This window comes from Poecilia mexicana, unplaced genomic scaffold (genome assembly GCF_051168715.1).
Source record: "Poecilia mexicana isolate PSO_F unplaced genomic scaffold, ASM5116871v1 scaffold_21, whole genome shotgun sequence".
Lineage (NCBI taxonomy): Eukaryota > Metazoa > Chordata > Actinopteri > Cyprinodontiformes > Poeciliidae > Poecilia > Poecilia mexicana.
The window spans coordinates 20,009,075-20,027,417 of NW_028263390.1; the positions used below are offsets into that span (position 1 = coordinate 20,009,075).

Sequence of the window (18,343 nt, forward strand, 5' to 3'; positions counted from 1 at the left end):
GTGTTTTTTATATTTTATGTAAAGCACTTTGAAATGGCTTGTTGCTGAAATGTGCTATAAAAATAAACTTGATTGATTTATTGATTTAAAACTATTATATTCTGTTTATCTTGAAGCCTCATTCACTGTATTTTCACTAAGCTGAAATCTATTTAAAACAATAGGCTATTTTAAATGCTGAATGTTATTTAGTATTAATTATAGCAGCCGGTTTTCTCTAAACTGAGGATTTAAATTTAAATTCAGTGAAATAAAACGTTAAAACCAAATTAAAATATTTTTATGCAAAGTTAAATGAAGAATCTGTTTTTTTAACAATATAAACACCTTACAGGTGTATTTATGAGTATGTCTAATTATGTATGTTTTTCTTCTTTACTACCCTCTACAGAGGCTAATGCGATAGGCCAGCTGTGAAAGCTCTCATCATCACTGCTCAGTTCAAACTACAACAAACTCTCAGACTCACACTGAAAAGTCCAACATAAGCAAACAGAAGGAAATCCTGGTGCAGTAAAGACTGTATCTCTCTAACCCAGAGTTGAGCAATTTGTCCTTCTGCCAGTTTGGTTGGACGCTGGCTGCATTTTAGCTCCAATCCATCTGCTTGGCTCTTCAGGAGATATAAAACCTGAATGAAATCACGTTCAAACGAGCAGAGAAGTCGGTCAAAGAGTGATTTACCTTTCATACCAACCAGGAGGGAGGAATGTGAAGCATGGCGGCTACCGCTAGCAATATTACATCACATCAGAGGCGGTGTGGGCGGCCATTTGTAAAGTTACACAGTCAGAAATTACAAACATTTAACCCAAACTACCGCTGCAAATTTTTAACTGTGTAACTTTAACTAAGCTTTGTACCAGTTTAGGAAGTGCTGTTCACTTGTGATCTCATTTGATAAAATTCCCCAACAATTAATTTTTTTCTGCTTAAAACCTGATAGAAAAGGACCAAATATTTACAGACGTTCCTGAGGATAATTGTCAATAACTCTCCAACGGGGCTAAATGCAGTATTTCAAAAAGCATAGAGGTAAATATAGTGCTACAGATGATAATTATATTGGAGAAACATCTAAAAAGATATATTATTTATTGAGTTAATCCTGGAAACATTTATTATATATGTTAGACACTAACTCTAAGACACTGCACTCTTTGTAATAGCAAAATTAGTGAATTTATTTGGCTTGAAAGCTTTAACAGATTGATTGACTCATTTTCTAAACTCACTTAATGCTGTGCAGAGCAGATGAATTTCTCCAGCTGCTGCTCATAGGAAACAGATCTCAAGCTTTTGTCTTTTTCATGCATTATAAGACTGATTTAGTTTCCACTTGAAGGCCCAATCAAAGCAGCCATTGGGATTAAAGTGGTAAACAGTTTGAGTGGAAACCAGCTGCTGACACAATTTATAAGCTACATGTCGGTACAAATGGAGAAGCCATAAGTGCAACCTTTTAAAACATTAAAAACCAACAGGAATCCTGTCAACAGGAGGCAGACCGATAGCGTTAACACGATTTAGTCGATAAATTCCTCGTTTTAACTTTATCAGCCACAACAGCAACAGAAAGGCCAAAAATAGTTACACGTTAACTGTTTTCATTTTCACCAGAGGTGGGTAGAGTGCCCAAAAAATGTACTGAAGTAAGACTAGCACTACTTAACAGGGTGTTGCTAGGCAACCAAAGAGTGAGTGAGTGAGTTGCTAGGTAACCAAAGAGTGAGTGAGTTGCTAGGTAACCACGGAATGAGTGAGTTAGGTAGAGAGTAGACAAAGATTGTACTCAAGTAAGAGTAGCACCACTTCGCTTAACTTGAAGTTTTGGTTAAAACATGTTTGTTCTTCATTCAGTGGGTAGAAAATCCAGAAATTTTACTAAAATAAGAGTAGAGGTACTTCAATATATTTTTACTGAAAAGTAAAAAATAGCCATCAAAGAAATTACTTAAGTAAGACTAAAAAAGTATTTGGTACAAAAGTACTGAGTAACGGATTAAATTAATTTCATATTTAAAAATTAATAATTAAGCAATAAACTTCACGCTAAATAGGAAACATAACTCGCCTAATTCACTGTTAATCATTCACAACAATGACAAAAAGCACAAATTTTGATACAGCAAAAAATATCTCATTCTGATGTGAAAACTCATCAAAAAAATTTTTTTTTTCGAAATTGCAGTTTCCATTAAGCAAAACTATTTTCTTAATTGCAATTTGCACAATTCTGCAGTCAATGTAGACGCAGCTAATGTCTTCCTGTGCTCTGAATTTTATGCGTTCTGATTTCATCAGAAGCTGAATTTATTAGCTGTAAGCCATAATCTTTAAAGTAACACAAATAAATTAATGGAGTTACAAAAAATAAATGAAATTTTTTTATATTATTTGCTGAAATGCACCTGTATGACTTCAAAATGACATGACAAAATGTTCTGTTTTGGTAAAGAATCAATAAACTTCACACTAAATAGGAAACATAACTCGCCTAATTCACTGTTTATTATTCCCAGCAATGACAAATGAGTTGAGTCTGTTATCAAAAGCACTCTGACTTTTAACAGCTTATTTGTCCAGATTTTAACTAACGTTTTAACAAAATTCTCATACTGTTTAGTGTCGGTAAGTCATGTTCGGCCTGCAGACTTTCCCACGCCGCGCTCCATCTAAATCAAACAGAAGTGAAGTGGAAGAACATAAAACAAACAGAAAGGACAGAGGACAGAAAGGCAGTGACAGAGATGAAATGAGAGTCGGGAGTTGTGGCTGTGAACTCACTCTGTGTTTGAGAAAGTGGTTAAAAAGCGCTCAGTCAGGACTTTTTCATTAAAGTGGGATATAAGGCTCAAGTTGACATTTAGGCAGGAATCATCTACGCTGCTAGGAGATCGCATGAAACACGCAAAAAACCCAAACTTCAGCGAGTGTTTGCGTGCGTCTGTGTGGAGCGATTATCTTCTTTCTACCCCAAGTTCTGTGGGACACGACGCTAATCGTTTATTTGCTCTCTCAGTGTCGAGGAAAGATGGTGGGAAAGCAAAGTGATCCGTCTTACTCAGAACCGACACCTGGAATCAGAGCTTAAAAATAAAATCTGATTTTTTCAAAACAAATCCCACTTTAATAGATATTTTGTCGTGGTTTTATTTGTTAAAAAAGAAATTACAAATGACAGAAAATGTTTTCAAAAAGTGTATTTTATTGAGTCATCTTTTAAAACACTTTTTGCTCTAGTACGAGGTTTTAAACAGCTACACTAGGTTGGTAGCAACAACTAACCAGAGTAACCAGTTACATTTACTTGAGTAACACTTTGGGAAAAAATACTTTTAGGAGTATTTTTACTGTGCTGAACTGTACTTTTACTTGGGTCAATTTATTATGAAGTATTTCTACTTTTGCTTAAGTAAAATTTCTCCACACTCAACCCACTTTACTGAACAATCAACAAGCTTATTTTAACCTAAAATTACCAGACACACATCTGCAGTTTTTGTTGAAGTTTCAAAAGTTTTACATTGAAAGATTCTGATATTGTTTATATAAATTATTTTAAAATAGACCACCATTTACACATAAGTTTATATTTTTATGTAATTTTTAAATATTGAACGACTGACGTTTTGACCTGTACTTTTTACCAAATACTTTTTTACTCTTACTTGAGTAAATTTGTGTCTCACTCATTCTGTGGTTACCTAGCAACACCCGGGTGAGTAACTGGCAGATGTTTCAGTTTTCACCACTGTGCTTCATAACTTCTTGTAAGTAAAAGAAGAAAATGAGCATAACAGCTAGAGATGGAAAGAGAGAAGGTCACATGAACAGTTTCGCAATAGTTTTGATATTTAAACAAAAAACGAATCAATATTAATCGATACGTTTATATCGCGATACATTCTTCAGCCATATTGTCCAGCCTACAGTAGAGTGGGAACCAGTTATTGGTTTGGTTTTGACAACCTGTATTATTACTCTCATATTATTTATGCTGTGTTCATACTGAAGTGACCCAATTCCAGTTTTTGTCAAATTTGACTTTTTTGGTTTCCATTTCCAAATGCAACTTGTATGAGATCTCTAGTGTGAACTGAAAACGACCTGAAAGTGTCCCGCATGCACAGTAGAGGGCGCAATGACGTCACACACAGTGTTTTGCCAACCACTATAAAAGAAGTGCTGAGTGTTTGCAGAAGTGAACATGGATGCTAATGATGGAGCATAGCTAATGATTTTAAAGTTGTTGTCCAAAAAGAGCCAGAACATTTACATCTTATCATGGTCCGCCATGGTTGTTGTTTTTCTTCCCTCTTGCGAGTATCAGGATGCAGAATGGTGCGTTGGTCGGGTATGAGTGACGTTCAGGTTGGATGAAAGTGACCTGGACGATCAGATTCTGGTCACATTTGAAAAGATCAGACAGTATCGGATATCCAACCCCATCTGGGTCGATTCAAAAAGATCTGATCTGCGTTGACAGTCATGATCAGACACAGGTCACATTAAGACAAAAGAGAATGGAGGTCAGTGTGAACTTTGGCGTTTTCTCTCCTGACAGTCCAGTAGATTCAGTTCGATTAGCAAGCAAAATTTCAATGTGTATATATATATATATATATATATATATATATATATATATATATATATATATATATATATATATATATATATATATATATGTATATACATATATATATGTATATACATACATGTAAACATGTATCCAATATATATGATTCACTATTAATCATTATTTATTTGTGTCATTATTAATCATTATTTATTGGTGTTTGTATAGTTATATAAAATATGTATTGATATTACTAAATAATTTATTAAATAAATTATGAACAGCTGTGTGCTTTGTAATATGCTCTTCATAGATCGATATCAGAATATTCTATTCCTATTCTATTGTTATAGCCACTAAGCATATTTAAATATGCTGAACTATGTATTAAAAATACAATTGTTTATAAATGTTGCTTTGATAGATGTTTGAATATGGTTTACAGTAACAAAAAAGTGTGCTATGATCGATTAAATGCGCTGATACGTCATTGTGCTGCTAAACACATAACGCTGAGTGGAGTGGAGTACCCCTCCAAGATGGCCGCTCTAAATCTCGTCAGCGACAATAGGCGAGAGCGGTCCATGAGGCGTCTATTCTTATATTATGTCTATGATTTCTCCTGTTAGCTCTAGAGTCACGTGTTTGCTATGATTGTATTTACCCAGAATGCCCGGCACTGTACTCCACTTCCTACTTTTGGAGCGGACTTTGGGCTGCTTGTATTCAAACAGCACCAGAGTTCACTTTTCTGGCCCAATTTCACATTCACACCTTGCAAACGAACCAGACGTTCTAGATAAACAAACTAGAGTTTGATTAAAGCGCATCATCCCAACACCATTTCATTTTATGTATTTTCTCTTCTTTTTTTACTTGCTTTAACATCAATTACCCGTTGGGGAATCAAATAAACCTGAGCCTGCCTTTCTGTGTCGAACACTGAAAGTCAATGAAATGAGATATTGCTGTGCTTAACGTATTGCTACGCACTCTTTACTTTTTCTAACATAGAAAGTTACCAGCACTAGATATTCTGTTTTTTGTGTGTCTCCATGTTCTGAAATTAAATGGACAATATTGAAATAAATGCTGGCATGTCTTTGTGAAAAGTGAATAAAAGTGCTCTACAGAACCTGGAGTTTGTTCAAAACGTTCCAGTTTGATGGACTGAAGGAAATCGACATAAAAGCAGGTCGGCCACTCTCTGACCTCTCAACATGAGAGAACTGAATTATCTTGTCATTTGTCTCCAACAAACATCCGACTGTCTCCAGTGTGTGTGGTCTCAGCTGGATCCAAATGGATAGTTCAAAGCTATAAAACTCATTTTAGAAGTCAAATTACCTGTAAAATTGAAGCATATGAGTCATATAAAACACAATCTCTCTATTGACATCATAGAAAACTCCCATGCCAAAGTTCAGTCACCCGTGGACATTAACCTATTTTCTCCCCTCATTAAAAAGATACTTCATTCATGACCGCTGAAACACAAAGTAACCATTTTCTGCGGATGAATTGCATTAAATGAATTTCCTGTCTTTTGAAGCTCAAAGCTGTGATGGAAAAATGCAGCAAATCAGGTGTTGAGCCATCTATTCATCTAGATTTCAGTGAGAAATTAACAGATCTTGACTTCAATTTAGGAGGTCAAACGTTCAGTTTATTTGTTGATTTTGTAAAACAGGATTTTTTAATTATTATTGACACATTAAAACCAACAAAAATGGAGATAAAGCATTAAAATTGGTCACATTTAATGCTTTATCAATAAACAATTGATTGTTTATTGAAACTATGCACAATATATGATGATAATCATGAGATTAGATAAATAATAATAAAAAAAATAGTCTCACCTTCTGCCTCAGAAGTGAAAAGGAACAAAAATCACAGCTCTGCCTTCCTCATAATCTCCTCCAAACAGTTGCGTCTTCACGCTTTTTACCTCCTGAAAGTGAAATCACCGCTACCTTTAACTAAACCGAGAGAAAAGAGAAGCTGCAGCATGAACTCCTCCTGTCAGTGTTGCAGAGACTGTCAGCAGCCTTGCAGTGCAGCCCAAACGCGGACATGTGGAATAATAAATCCACAACATCGTCATGTGACCACTACCAACGTCCAGAGACGCTCTGCCGCTGCTTGAGTGCAGACAGGAAGGAGAGTCACGTTTCTCCAGGAGCTGGACGTGCGCGCCCTCTGCTGGACACAGAGGAGAAATCACTATTAAAATCTGAGTTCAACATGTTTTTACTGCGTTTTAGGGCCGTTAATGATAGAAAAGACGAGGAATAAATTTCCGAAAAAAGAAAAAAAATAATCTACAAAAATGTCAATATAAAACTTGAATTTTTTGAGCTCCAAAAGTTGAAAATATGTGAAAAACAAGCTTAGAAAATTTTAGATCAATCTCAAAAATGCTCAAGAAAAAATATGGACATTTCTGATTCTGGAAAGTCGAATATTTCCTAGATTAAAAACTGAGAATTTTTTTAAAATTACTATCAGAATTTTTCTAGAAACATTTTGGAAATCTTTTAGCTCCAACAGTTAAAAATTTGTGAAAACAAATCTCAGAAATTAAAAAAAAAAAAAAACTATGAAATTTCTAAGTTTCGAAAGTAAATCAACAGTTGAAGCTAAGAAATTTGAAGAAACTAGGAAGTGAGTTTTGTCTGGAAAATTTCAGGAAAAATGTTTTTTTAGCAAATTTTTAAACCTTTAAAACTCAGAAATATATAAAAAAAAATTCTCAAAATGTTGAGATTAATTAAAAAATTTCTCATTTTTTCTAGCAAATTTTTGACTTAAAAATTTACAAGTTTTGTCTAGAAAATTTCTGAGATTAATATAAAAATGTCTGAGTTTTTTAGGAATTATTTTAACTTTTAACCTGAGAAATATATTTTTTTCCTCAAAAATGTCTGAGATTAATCTAAAGATTTCTCTCATTTTCCTAGCAAAGTTTAGACTTTTATAACTAAGTAATTTACGAGTTTTGTCTAGAAAATATCTGAGATTAATCTAAAAATTTTAGCAAAGATTTACTCCTGTTTTGTTATTATTCAGTGAAAAGTGTTGACTACAATAACAAAATCAAACATTTACGCAACATAATTATCTTTACCAGTGACGTCAAAACATTCCTGACAACACCTGAAGGCATCACGGAGTGGGCGGGGCGTAAAGATACCTGAGCTGAAACGTCCTTGGGTTGGGCAGGTATTCAGGAGGTCCAACATCAAACATACCGAACTGAAGGTAAAAACGGCAAATAACTGAAACATAATCTGTGAGACATAATCTGTGAGACATAATCTGAGATATAATCCGTTTCTGAGTTCAACTTTAACTGTGATTTTCATGTGTGACGTTTAGAAACAGTGAGTTGTTCTTCATATTGGGCGGGTCGCTTCTTTCTGCTGATCTGACGATCATTTTGATAATTATATCAGTATAATACGGACCATGTGGAGAAACCAGCTAATTTAATGCTCTTTCAGACACTGGAACAGTTTTAACTTTGTAAAAAGTGTGCTTTAAATTTAAATCTATAAATTTGCCAAATTAAACATAAAAGTATGCAGAAAGACGCTATATATAATATTAGATACTCGTGGTTCACATTTTAGTTTATTGAAGTTGATTTAAAATAAACGCAACTCTTTTCTCTCTGCTGCCATTGCTCTAATTATATCCACGTTTCAGTTTAATCATACTTTAAATACACTTATGAATTGTTCTATCTTGATATTAAGATATTATAAGTATATATGTAAGTTTATGCAGCGGAAACAAGTTTCTTAAAGTTAACTCAAACTGCAATGTTTTAACAAAATCATAAGAATCAAAAATCTATTTATTCTTATCAATACATTGTGGCAGAAATAAGTAAAAAGCAGCCTAAACCAAGTATTAAATTATAAAATAATTATTGGTATTAGTGAAGTTAGTCTTAAATTTCTCTATATTTTTCAGAATAAGCCAAGTAAACGTCAATATGCTATTTTTCAGTTGAATCTTTGGTATAAAATAATTAATAGTTGTCTTGAATAACTTAGATTTTGCTCTGCCACATAAATAAGCTGCAGCATTTGGATCTGAATGTGACTTTATGGCTATGAATTGGACCAGTTAAACTGAATCTGGAGACATTTTGGTTCTGCTTGTCTGTTTTCTGACAGTTTGCTTTCTCCACTGCTGTGCTGAACAGATAAAATTCCTCTTCATGTTCGGTTTGCTACCCAAAGTCTGAACGTTTTGCTGGAACTGGTCATTCCTGCTGCGCTTGCCAACAGCCTGGTTCCAGAAAAAACGCCCCAAAGCATGATGCTTCCCCCACCGCCTTACCTCCAGTGTTCTTTAGCAGAACAAACCTTTAGTAAAGTTGTCCATTTCACAAGCTTTGGGAAACTTTAGATATTTCTTTTACAAACCTTGGATGTTTTAATTAGTAATAAATTAATTCCATCTCACCTCTTTTAATGACGTTCTTTGACTTTTCATCACTTTTTCACCATATTCTCATCTCTGCACTGTTAGAAATTATTTTGTGCTCTTCTCCTGACTTATACTTTTAGACATATTTTGCAAGATCTCTTGACATTCAGAGTGAGATGACACTGAGAAAAGCAGTTTCTGCACCTAATCAGAAGGCAGGTGAATATGAACACTATGCAGCCACATTATTTTACTTCATTCCCCCCATTTTTTATGTTGTAATTCTCCAGGAAACCACAAGGTGGCGAAGTTACATCTTGGTAGGCTTCAGTTGTGCCACAATTCGTCTCATTTTATGAGACCATATAATCTGCTGGCTGCATCTCTGAAATATGAAAGTGACAGAGAGGATTTCTGCTTGAGCTACGGGACGTAAATGTTGTTTTCCAACTTATTCAGAATATTTCCCGGCAGACCTGCGACCTCCTGCAAGGTTCTGGCAAATTGGCTTGCAGGAGCAAATTCATCCTGGTCTCCTTCAAGCAGCAGCAGACCTGCTGGAGAGCGGCAAAGGAACGACTCTGACGCTTCTGTTTGGGATGAACTCAAATAAGATTCATATTTTTAAAGCGTGAAAAGGTTTTCCTCTTGCAGACTTTCTCATGTTTTTGTTTTACTGTCTCAATTATTCTGGATCAAACATATTTAATGAAATACAAAGGCTACGTTCACAAACCAAACAAAATGTTCTTTTTTATTTCTTTTTTCCCATTATGTGACCAATACCCAACTTTTCCAGGGCAGTCTGAAAGGCCCAACACCCCACACAAATAAAAAATCTGATTTCTTCCATTTCCTGATGTGGTGTTGCTTCAGATAAATATCTATTGCTCATCTGCCACTGCAGGCAGGAAAAACTTAGTAAATTTACAGCAAAGAACTCAGAAATTGGACATTTATGAGCTTCAGAAGTTTAATATATGTGAGAAAATTCCATATTAATCAGATATGGAAATTTCTGAGTTTGAAAAATCAGAAATTTTGAGATTAATCTATAAAATCTATAATTAATCTAAAAAACTTGGAAATTTCTTAGTTTCAAAATTTGAAAATCTTCAAGTTTTGAAAATTTTTATCAACATTTCTGAGTCGTCTAAAAATTTCAGAATTCTTTTTCTAGGTTTTTTTTTCTATTGGAGTTCGAAAATTTCCTTGTTTTTCTAGAAATGTTCTGAGGTTAATCTCAAAATTTCAGAGTTTTTTGGGGGATTTAGTCCTTTTTTCATCAGCGATGGCTCTACCGCGCCGTCTGATGCACTGATGGTTTTCAAAGCGTCTCCAATCATCACATTTTCCTTTCCAGATTAATTTGTTATTGACTTTCTTTTATGAAATAGATTATTGCTCCTTAACCTTTTAGCCTACTTCATGTTTTCAGTCAGAAACTTTTTAAAACTCGGATACATCTGGATGTTTATGAGTTGGTCTTCACCTTTCACAAATGAAGCTACAAACAGCTTTTTGTGTTCAAGTTAAAATAAAGTAGAAAAGTAGGAGAAATGTGTCTGTTTTCACTTTGGTGGCTGCAGAAAAGGCAAAAGCTGCTGCGTTTAGTAACAAAGATCTATAGGAAGCAGTAATGTGCGTTGGTGCATATTACATTTGTTTACAAGTCCTGGTTCAGTAGCTAAATCTAAATTAAAGTGCTTCCAGCAAATGAGACAAGCTGTATATACAGTGAGTTTATGTGTCTATAAACCAGACCCACTGAGGCCTGTAAGGTTCAGGAAATGCTGCCCTCATGCCGAACATCAGCACTGCAGAACGCCGTCAGATTTCCTTCAGCCCAGCCACACTTTGAGGGTTAACTTCCTCCGTCTCTTTGCCCCGGTCACTTTCTGTATGTCACTCACTCCGCTGGGAGCTCGTTATTGTCTCAGCCAATCATACCTCATCCTTAATTAACTCAGGAAATTGCATTCCTGTATTTACAGCCCTAATAACTCGCCTGGCCTGCTGAAAAGGTCACATCAACAGTTTAGCAGGTTTTTGCCCTACAGCACCGTAACCCAGAGGGACTGTAAGAGAAGCCCAAACCTCAGGGAGCCTGTAAAAAATCATAAAAAGAAAGTGTTTTTTGACCTTCGAACGTACTGAGATTCAGCTCAAAATGTTCACTGGAAAATAGGCTTATGTGGAAGAAGAAGGCGACGCGGCGGCACGTGTCAGAAACTGTTAAAGTGTTAAAGTCCTGACGCCACAGACAGACGAGTTTTGAGACGATGCGCCTGATGGGTGAATGTCAGTGAGCGGATGTGTGCAAGTTCACAACTGAGATCTGATTGTCTGGGGACAGAAATCATTTATAATTTCTCTGCTTTTCTGGGAAACAACATGTGATTTTTATGGAGCAGCATTTGAAAAATCCCAACAGAATGACGGCGCTGTGCAACGTGCTGGAAAAGACAAGTGCTTTGTTGTTGACTTGCCATTCTTGTTGGTTGTGCAGGAGGCTCCACTTCTGCTTTTCAAAGATGTTATGCTTCTTCAGCGCCTGGAAGAATTGGTTTTATAGAAAAGAAGCATGAAGAAGAATACTCAGTCAACAAGTTTAAGCTAAAAAGCAAAACATGAGAACAGGGACGCAGCACTGCCCCTTCCAAACATATAAAAACGTTTTTATCTTTTGTCTCTTTGGAGATCCTTTTTCTAATTGTCCAATCAGCGACCAGCTGGTATGTTAGGAAGATGGATCTCTATTGTTTTTCTTCTTGATGTAAGGAGACACCAGGGAAGACTCTGACTTTGTTTGAGCGTATTGTACCCTCATGGTTCACGGTTTTTGTTTTCCATGCCAGGGTGATGCTGCAGTAGTTTGGGGATAATGAGCGAGCTGCATCCGGTGTCGTCCTGGTCCGTGGAAGAGGTGTTGGAGTGGATTCAGGAGCAGCATCCAGGACTCATGGAGACTCTCTACAAAGGCATCATCAAACACGACATATCAGGTACAAATAATCCCGTCTTTTTAAATCTAAACGACCAGAAGATGTTTGGTTTATAATCAGTGTTAGCAAAAGATTTTATGTTAAGTTCTACGGGGTTTTAGGATGCGTTCACACCAACCCAGTGTATTCTGGGCCAGACAATCTGGTTCGTTTAGGGAAGTGTGAATGACCAAAAACGTCAACTCTGGTCCGCCTTGAGACCTCGGTCTTGGTTTGGTTGACGTAAGAAAGAGTGGTAAACACAGAAAGAGTTCCCAAAAGGTAACTGATGTTACAGTAAGTAAAGAAGGATGAAGCAAAGACTGAAAAACAAAGGGTGCGTTCCCACCGGCCCGGTTCAGTCCGCTAACCGTAGTTCGTTTGACTAGAAAGTCCGGTTCATTTGGCGAGGTGCGAATGCGTAAGCGACCAAAAAAGCGAACTCTCAGTCTCAGTTTGATCAAAGTGAACTCTAACAGGAAGTGAGCTACAGCGCGGGGCATTCTGGGTAAATACAACCAAAACAAACATTAAGTCTAACACTTTTTACCAAAGACAAAACAAAGCAAAACATTCAGTGAAGAAGAAAGTTGCGCTCATGTCTTGTTTAGAGGTTTTTATATAGTTTTCTTCAGTGGTTTTTGCTGCAGCGCCCCCTCTGGCGGGGAGGGGAACATGTTTTTTGAAAGCTTTGATAAATAAGAAAACCGGAGCAGCTGAAAATGTAACAAATGTAGCAGTTTTGGACTATGAGGTGTGAAAACATCTTTAGTTCAGTCTCCTGCTGTGAATGCTGATTTGTGGGTTGTAAATGACTTTGCAGGCCGAGCTCTACTGAGACTAAGGGAACATCACCTGCAGCTTCTCGGGGTGGAGGACGACGAGCAGCAGCAGGAAATACTGCAGGACCTTCTGCTTCTCAGAGTTCAGGAAGAAATCAATGAACTCAATGACATCTGCTCTGGTAAATACACCAGCGGCTGAGCAGCATACTGATACAGTACAGTCAGAAAATCAGCTCTGCACAGAAGTGCAGCATTAACGTAGATGAAAACAGCTCATTTGGCTCAGAGCTTAAAAACATGTAAGCTCAGTAAACATTGACTTTATTTGATCTCTTGTCTCCTGACCAGACTGTTTTTCTTCATAAAGACGGCGAAACGACAGAAAGATACCAGCTGGGTTTTTTATTTCCCGTCTGTCCATTCATCTGTGCGAAGGAGATTGAAAGGTGGCAGTGATGGAAATAACAAGAGAAGGTGAACAGAGAGGAGGATCGATGGGAAGAGAGAGAGAGAGAGAGAGAGAGAGAGAGAGAGAGAGAGAGAGAGAGAGAGAGAGAGAGAGAGAGAGAGAGAGAGAGAGAGAGAGAGAGAGAGAGAGAGAGAGAGAGAGAGAGAGAGAGAGAGAGAGAGAGAGAGAGAGAGAGAGAGAGAGAGAGAGAGAGAGAGAGAGAGAGAGAGAGAGAGAGAGAGAGAGAGAGAGAAACCCATTTCCTGTGTGAAATTTGACCCTCGCAGATGGATGAGATTAGTTTTTGTCTGGTTGTCTTTTTTTTTTTATCCCTATTGTCCATTTGTCTCCGTCCTTTTCCTCCGTCTGTATTCTGTTTAACCATACCAGTATCAAATATCCTGCAAATCTGTATTAAATAACACTCCCAGCATCCAGAAAGCCCTTGTGGCTGATGCTAAGAACTGCAAAAATAAAAATTCTGTTTCCAGGTCTAGAAAAGTATTTTGTTTGCTGATTTTCTTTTTGTAAGTACATTTATAAAGTATTTATACAGTATGAACAGTTCAATATTTTGTCATAATAAAACTCTTTCATTTAGGTTCAAATCTAAAACTTGCTAAATTTGTTTCACTTAAAGAGCAGAAGACACAACTAAATGTTTTACAGTGCACCACTTCCTGTCGTCGTCTTCATCTGTTTTACCAGTAATAACACACAGTAACGCTGCATTTTTGCAAAATGAACTAATTTCCATACAGTAAAAAAAAAACTTCTCATCCAAACACAAAAACTTTGAGTTTTGTCAGAATTGTTGTTTCGGTTTATTTTTGCAGTTCCAGTTTGAACATTTATATGTTGAATGGAGTCGCAGCTCATTGAGCCGTTTTCCATCCATTCATTGTTTTATTCTAACATTTTTATTCTAAAAACATTAATTTGGACTCAAGGTTTGATGGAAAAGTAGGTCACAACATTTTCTTTGTTTTTGTAATTTTCAGTTTAAAATTTTTCATCTTGGAAACATTTATTGTAAAGCAAAAGACTAAAAATCTGAAAATGTAATAAAGAATTTATTTCAGCTTTTTTCTTCCTATATATAAAACTTTAAAACATAAAAAGTAAACCAGAAGATGCTGATATGCTTCCCTTCTGAAATATATTTTCAGTTTTTTCTTTAAAATAGACTTTGACATTTATTTTCATTTCTCAATAACATGAATTTATCTTCCAGTTCATGTTGGTTTGTGCTTATTATTAGATATTTGTCTTTTTAGTTCACAGCTAAACACAAAAATGTTAAAGAAGTCAGATCAACAGAGTTTGAGCTTTTCAAGTTTTTGCCACAGGAAAAAAAACAACAAATTAAAATTAGTAAAAAAAAAAACAACTTTAGACAGAAATCTGCTAAATAAGATGCATCTGTGCAGCTTCTTCTGATATTTCTGATACTAAATTAAAAAACCTGAACTGAAATAGTTTTGCTGTTTGCTTTTCTTTCTTTTCTGACTGATCTAAACTAAAAAGATATTATTTTTTTACTTTGATGTAGAAAGAGAAGCATTTAAATAATTGTTTGCATTGATAAAGCAGCTTATCTAAAGATGCGGATCTTTAATGCTGCGTTGCCGACATCAACACCGTTTGTGCTGCGCGTCAAAGTTTCAGGCAGTGAAATAAAAAGTGCTGCTTTTGCAACATAATCTTGGCTGTTTGCTTTCTTCCTAATCATCCGTCTTTTGGACGCCGGAGTGCAATCATGAATCATTTGTTTGTGGCGGAGCGGCGTTTACAGCTGCAGCTCCTCATAAATACCCAGAGTTTCCACCATAACTCAGGTTTTTCTCTGTCGTCGGGGAAATCCTCCGGGAGAGAGCGCACAGCGAGATCTACTGCTAAAGCTAAAGGTCATAATAATGAAAACATATTAATGCAGACTTTCTTTGCAACCCTTAAATCAGGAGTCATAAGAGTTGAGGACAGAGTTGATAAAGTGTGTAATAAAACGTTGCATCACTCATATATCAGCCACAGTTACACTGTAAAAGTTTCAGAAAACTCAGGTCAAAGTTAAAATCTCTGCTCTAATATCCATAAACCATAAAAAAGGTTTCATGATCTGTTGAAAAAGACAGCTTTTCGATATCTTGTCATTTTTGAAGAATCAATATTTTATTTCAGTTCCTGGGTTTTAAAATAAGACATTTAAAAACAGAAGACGGATTTATTGTCTTCTGTTGATGTTTATGGAAAAGCAGATTGTTTCTGACTAAAAACATTCAGGTTTCAGGGCATTTTCTTCACTGTTTGTTTGTTTTAACCAGGTTAAGCTAAAACGAAACCACTTTAAATGATGACACATTTACAGAAAAATACTTTTTTAATCTTAAATATAAAATTAAAATTTTTTGAACATCTTTACTGCTCTGATAATGTTTTCTTTTAAGTAATTAGCCTCATTCTCTGTCTGTTTACTCCAGTTAAACTATTTCATGATTATTTCAATAATCGATTAATCCAATCAATTGTTCCAGCTCTAGGAGGCATGCAATGCAGTCATGCTGAATAAAGTAGATTATGTGCACTGATGTCACTAGTTTTTTAGATAAAAAATAAGAATTACTGGAGAATCTTTGTTTTCAGTAACTGTTCTTCTCTTCTGTCAAAAACATTTTACCTTAATTGTTGAGTTTTCATTTGCTGTAAGAGGAAAATCATCAATCATACATAAAAGCCATAAAACAAGTTTTTGTGTAGTAAATCTTTGTAATGTGCTTCGCTTTGTGAATTAAATTGCTGAGATAAATTAACTTTTTCAAACTCATTTAATATAAAAGAGATTTTGAAAACCTTCTGACCTTTTTTCTGCATTTCACAGTTCATCTTTATATTATGTTGAGGTTTAACACGAGGTACTGCAAAAACACAAAATATTACCAAGTATTTTTGGTCTAGTTTCTAGTCTCTTATGGACTTGAAATGAGTCAAAATTAACTCACAAATAAGCTTGTTTTACGTCAATATTCATATTGGATTAAAAATACTTATTTCACTGGCAGATTATTTCACTTATGACAACAATTTTTTCCCATATTGCAGGTGAAACAATCTGCTGGTGGAGCTACAACTTTTTCACAAATATTAAGACTTTAACAAGCCTCTATATGTTGCAGAAAAGTTTCTTGTAAGTTAGTTTGTCTTATTTCAGGTGTGCTGAGATATTTGCACTAGAAAGACTTTTTTTCAGTTTCTGAAAAAGTTTTTTTACATATTTTTTGTCTCGAAAAAAATACTTGTTTTGGAAAAAGTTTTTTATTCTAAAAATACTTTTTTTCCAGTTTCTAGAAAAGTTTTTTGTTTCTAAATAAACAAAAACAAAAATCCCAAAACCTGCAGACAACCAGGCGTGGTTATCAAAATTTTGATAAGATTTTGCGTTTTTGCAGTGTAACGACTATAACATCACTGCAGCCTGTATTTTACATTTTAACTGGTAATATTAGTCAAGCTTTTGCAGCAACATGTTTGAGAATCTCTTTAAAAAATCTCCACCCTGTTAGGGACATGTAACAGCACGTTTGTGAAACTTTGCCCATAAAGTTACAGTGTGTGAGGAAGAGTGCTTACACACACACACACACACGCACACACACACACACACCTTTTCCTCCTGTTTTCCTGAGCCTGCCGGTGAGGCTGTGTGTGTCTGAGTGTGATTAATCCTTCACGAGACGCCGTGGCATTTGACTGGGCAGGAACGACGACGGAGCAAAGCTTAGTCAGCACAAACATAAATCCATCTGACTGGCACAAAAAAGGGATGAGGACCTGCAGCAGTGACCCCGACTGCGAAGCACAGATGAAATGTCTGCAGAAGAAAAAGATGTAAACCGAGTTTAACGTATGGAAAACCTCAGAAACTCAAACTGGAGACTGTCAAATTCAAGACAACCGCAGGTAAAACATCCTGTGGTCATGAAGTTTATATATCTGTAGAAGACGGGTTTATCGTTTTGTATGTTTACAACAGTTTTAAAAATCTAAATCAAATTTAGACAAAACTTTCTACATTAATTGTTATTTACTAACAGTAAAAGTTTATTGTGTTTGCCTGTACACTGCAAAAACACAAAATCTTACCACATATTTTTTGGTCTAGTTTCTAGCACACTTGGAATGAGACAAAACTAACTTAAAAGTAACTTTTCAGCAAGATAATGGAGCTTGTTTTAAGTCAGTAATTCCTTAATATTGATTAAAAAAAAGGACTAGTTCTACTGGTGCCATTACCTAGCAACACCAGCCAAGCCCAGCCCGTCACCTAGCAACGCCAGCCAAGCCCAGCCTGTCACCTAGCAACCCAGTTCTAGTTCAGATTATTTCACTTATAACATGACATTTTTCACATTATAAGTGAAACAATTTGCCAGTGAAACTAATACTTTTAGTGCAACTTTGCATTAAAATATCATTTCACAAATAATGTAAATTTTACACTTTTTATGCAACTTCTGATGCAACTTTGCATTAAAAATGTAATTATTTACCGAATGACACTTCATGACCACCGCCATAAACATTCATGACATTATGTCAGTCTTATGCACACCACTTCAAATAAAGACCCTGAAAAATGGCAGCTGCTACAAAGCATCAAATTTAATCAGACGGGATAAAATAAAGCAAATCAAAGGAAATGTCTGCATTTTTTAAAAATACCTTAGGATCAGGGGTGTAGAATATCAAAAATTGTACTAAAGAAAGAGCAGCACTATTTCAATATATTTTAAAATAATATTTGTAACTCCAGAGTAGGAACAGCATTTGGTAAAAGTGCTGCTGCGCTAACACGGCGCTGTGGTCCGGTGTCTCTGACTGGCTTCAGTCAACTTTGAACCCAGCTGTGAACCATCCACCATCTCCCAGCTACAGCGGTCTTTCTGTCACTTTCTTGTGATCTAGTCGAAGCTGCAGCGGCAGGATGGAAAGATCAATACTTACTTGAAGAAAAAATGAGTTTGCGCCAGTCCAGAAGAATGGAGGAAGCAGAGAGAAGTTCACTGTGAGTTCAGAGGGTTGTGACTCAGCAGCTCGCTTCACTTCA

At 35.8% G+C, this 18,343-nt stretch overlaps 2 protein-coding genes across 3 annotated transcripts in view; one reads left to right on the forward strand and one right to left on the reverse strand.

Annotated features, from left to right (window-relative positions):
* Positions 1–6,796, reverse strand: part of scara5 (scavenger receptor class A, member 5 (putative)) — a 76,065-nt gene extending 69,269 nt beyond the window's left edge. Inside the window, exon 1 of one of the 2 annotated variants that reach the window (XM_015006840.2) lies at positions 6,442–6,796. The gene's annotated coding sequence lies outside the window, so the exon portion shown is untranslated. The remainder of the gene's footprint in view (positions 1–6,441) is intronic. The other variant, XM_015006841.2, reaches the window with a different exon arrangement.
* A 943-nt stretch (positions 6,797–7,739) lies between these two features.
* On the forward strand, positions 7,740–14,942 carry LOC106929722 (sterile alpha motif domain-containing protein 12-like). Its single transcript, XM_015006837.2, has 4 exons — positions 7,740–7,843; positions 11,881–12,027; positions 12,830–12,970; positions 13,159–14,942. Exons 2-4 carry the CDS (start codon positions 11,907–11,909, stop codon positions 13,245–13,247), a joined length of 351 nt encoding a protein of 116 aa, XP_014862323.1. The 5' UTR covers positions 7,740–7,843; positions 11,881–11,906; the 3' UTR covers positions 13,248–14,942.
* The last annotated feature ends 3,401 nt before the right edge of the window (positions 14,943–18,343 follow it).

Coding starts and splice junctions, on each gene's coding strand:
- LOC106929722 (XM_015006837.2), top strand. CDS start 11,907: ATGAGCGAGCTGCATCCGGTGTCGTCCTGGTCCGTGGAAGAGGTGTTG. Junction 12,028..12,829: donor CATCAAACACGACATATCAG/GTACAAATAATC, acceptor ATGACTTTGCAG/GCCGAGCTCTACTGAGACTA. Junction 12,971..13,158: donor ACTCAATGACATCTGCTCTG/GTAAATACACCA, acceptor TTCTTCATAAAG/ACGGCGAAACGACAGAAAGA.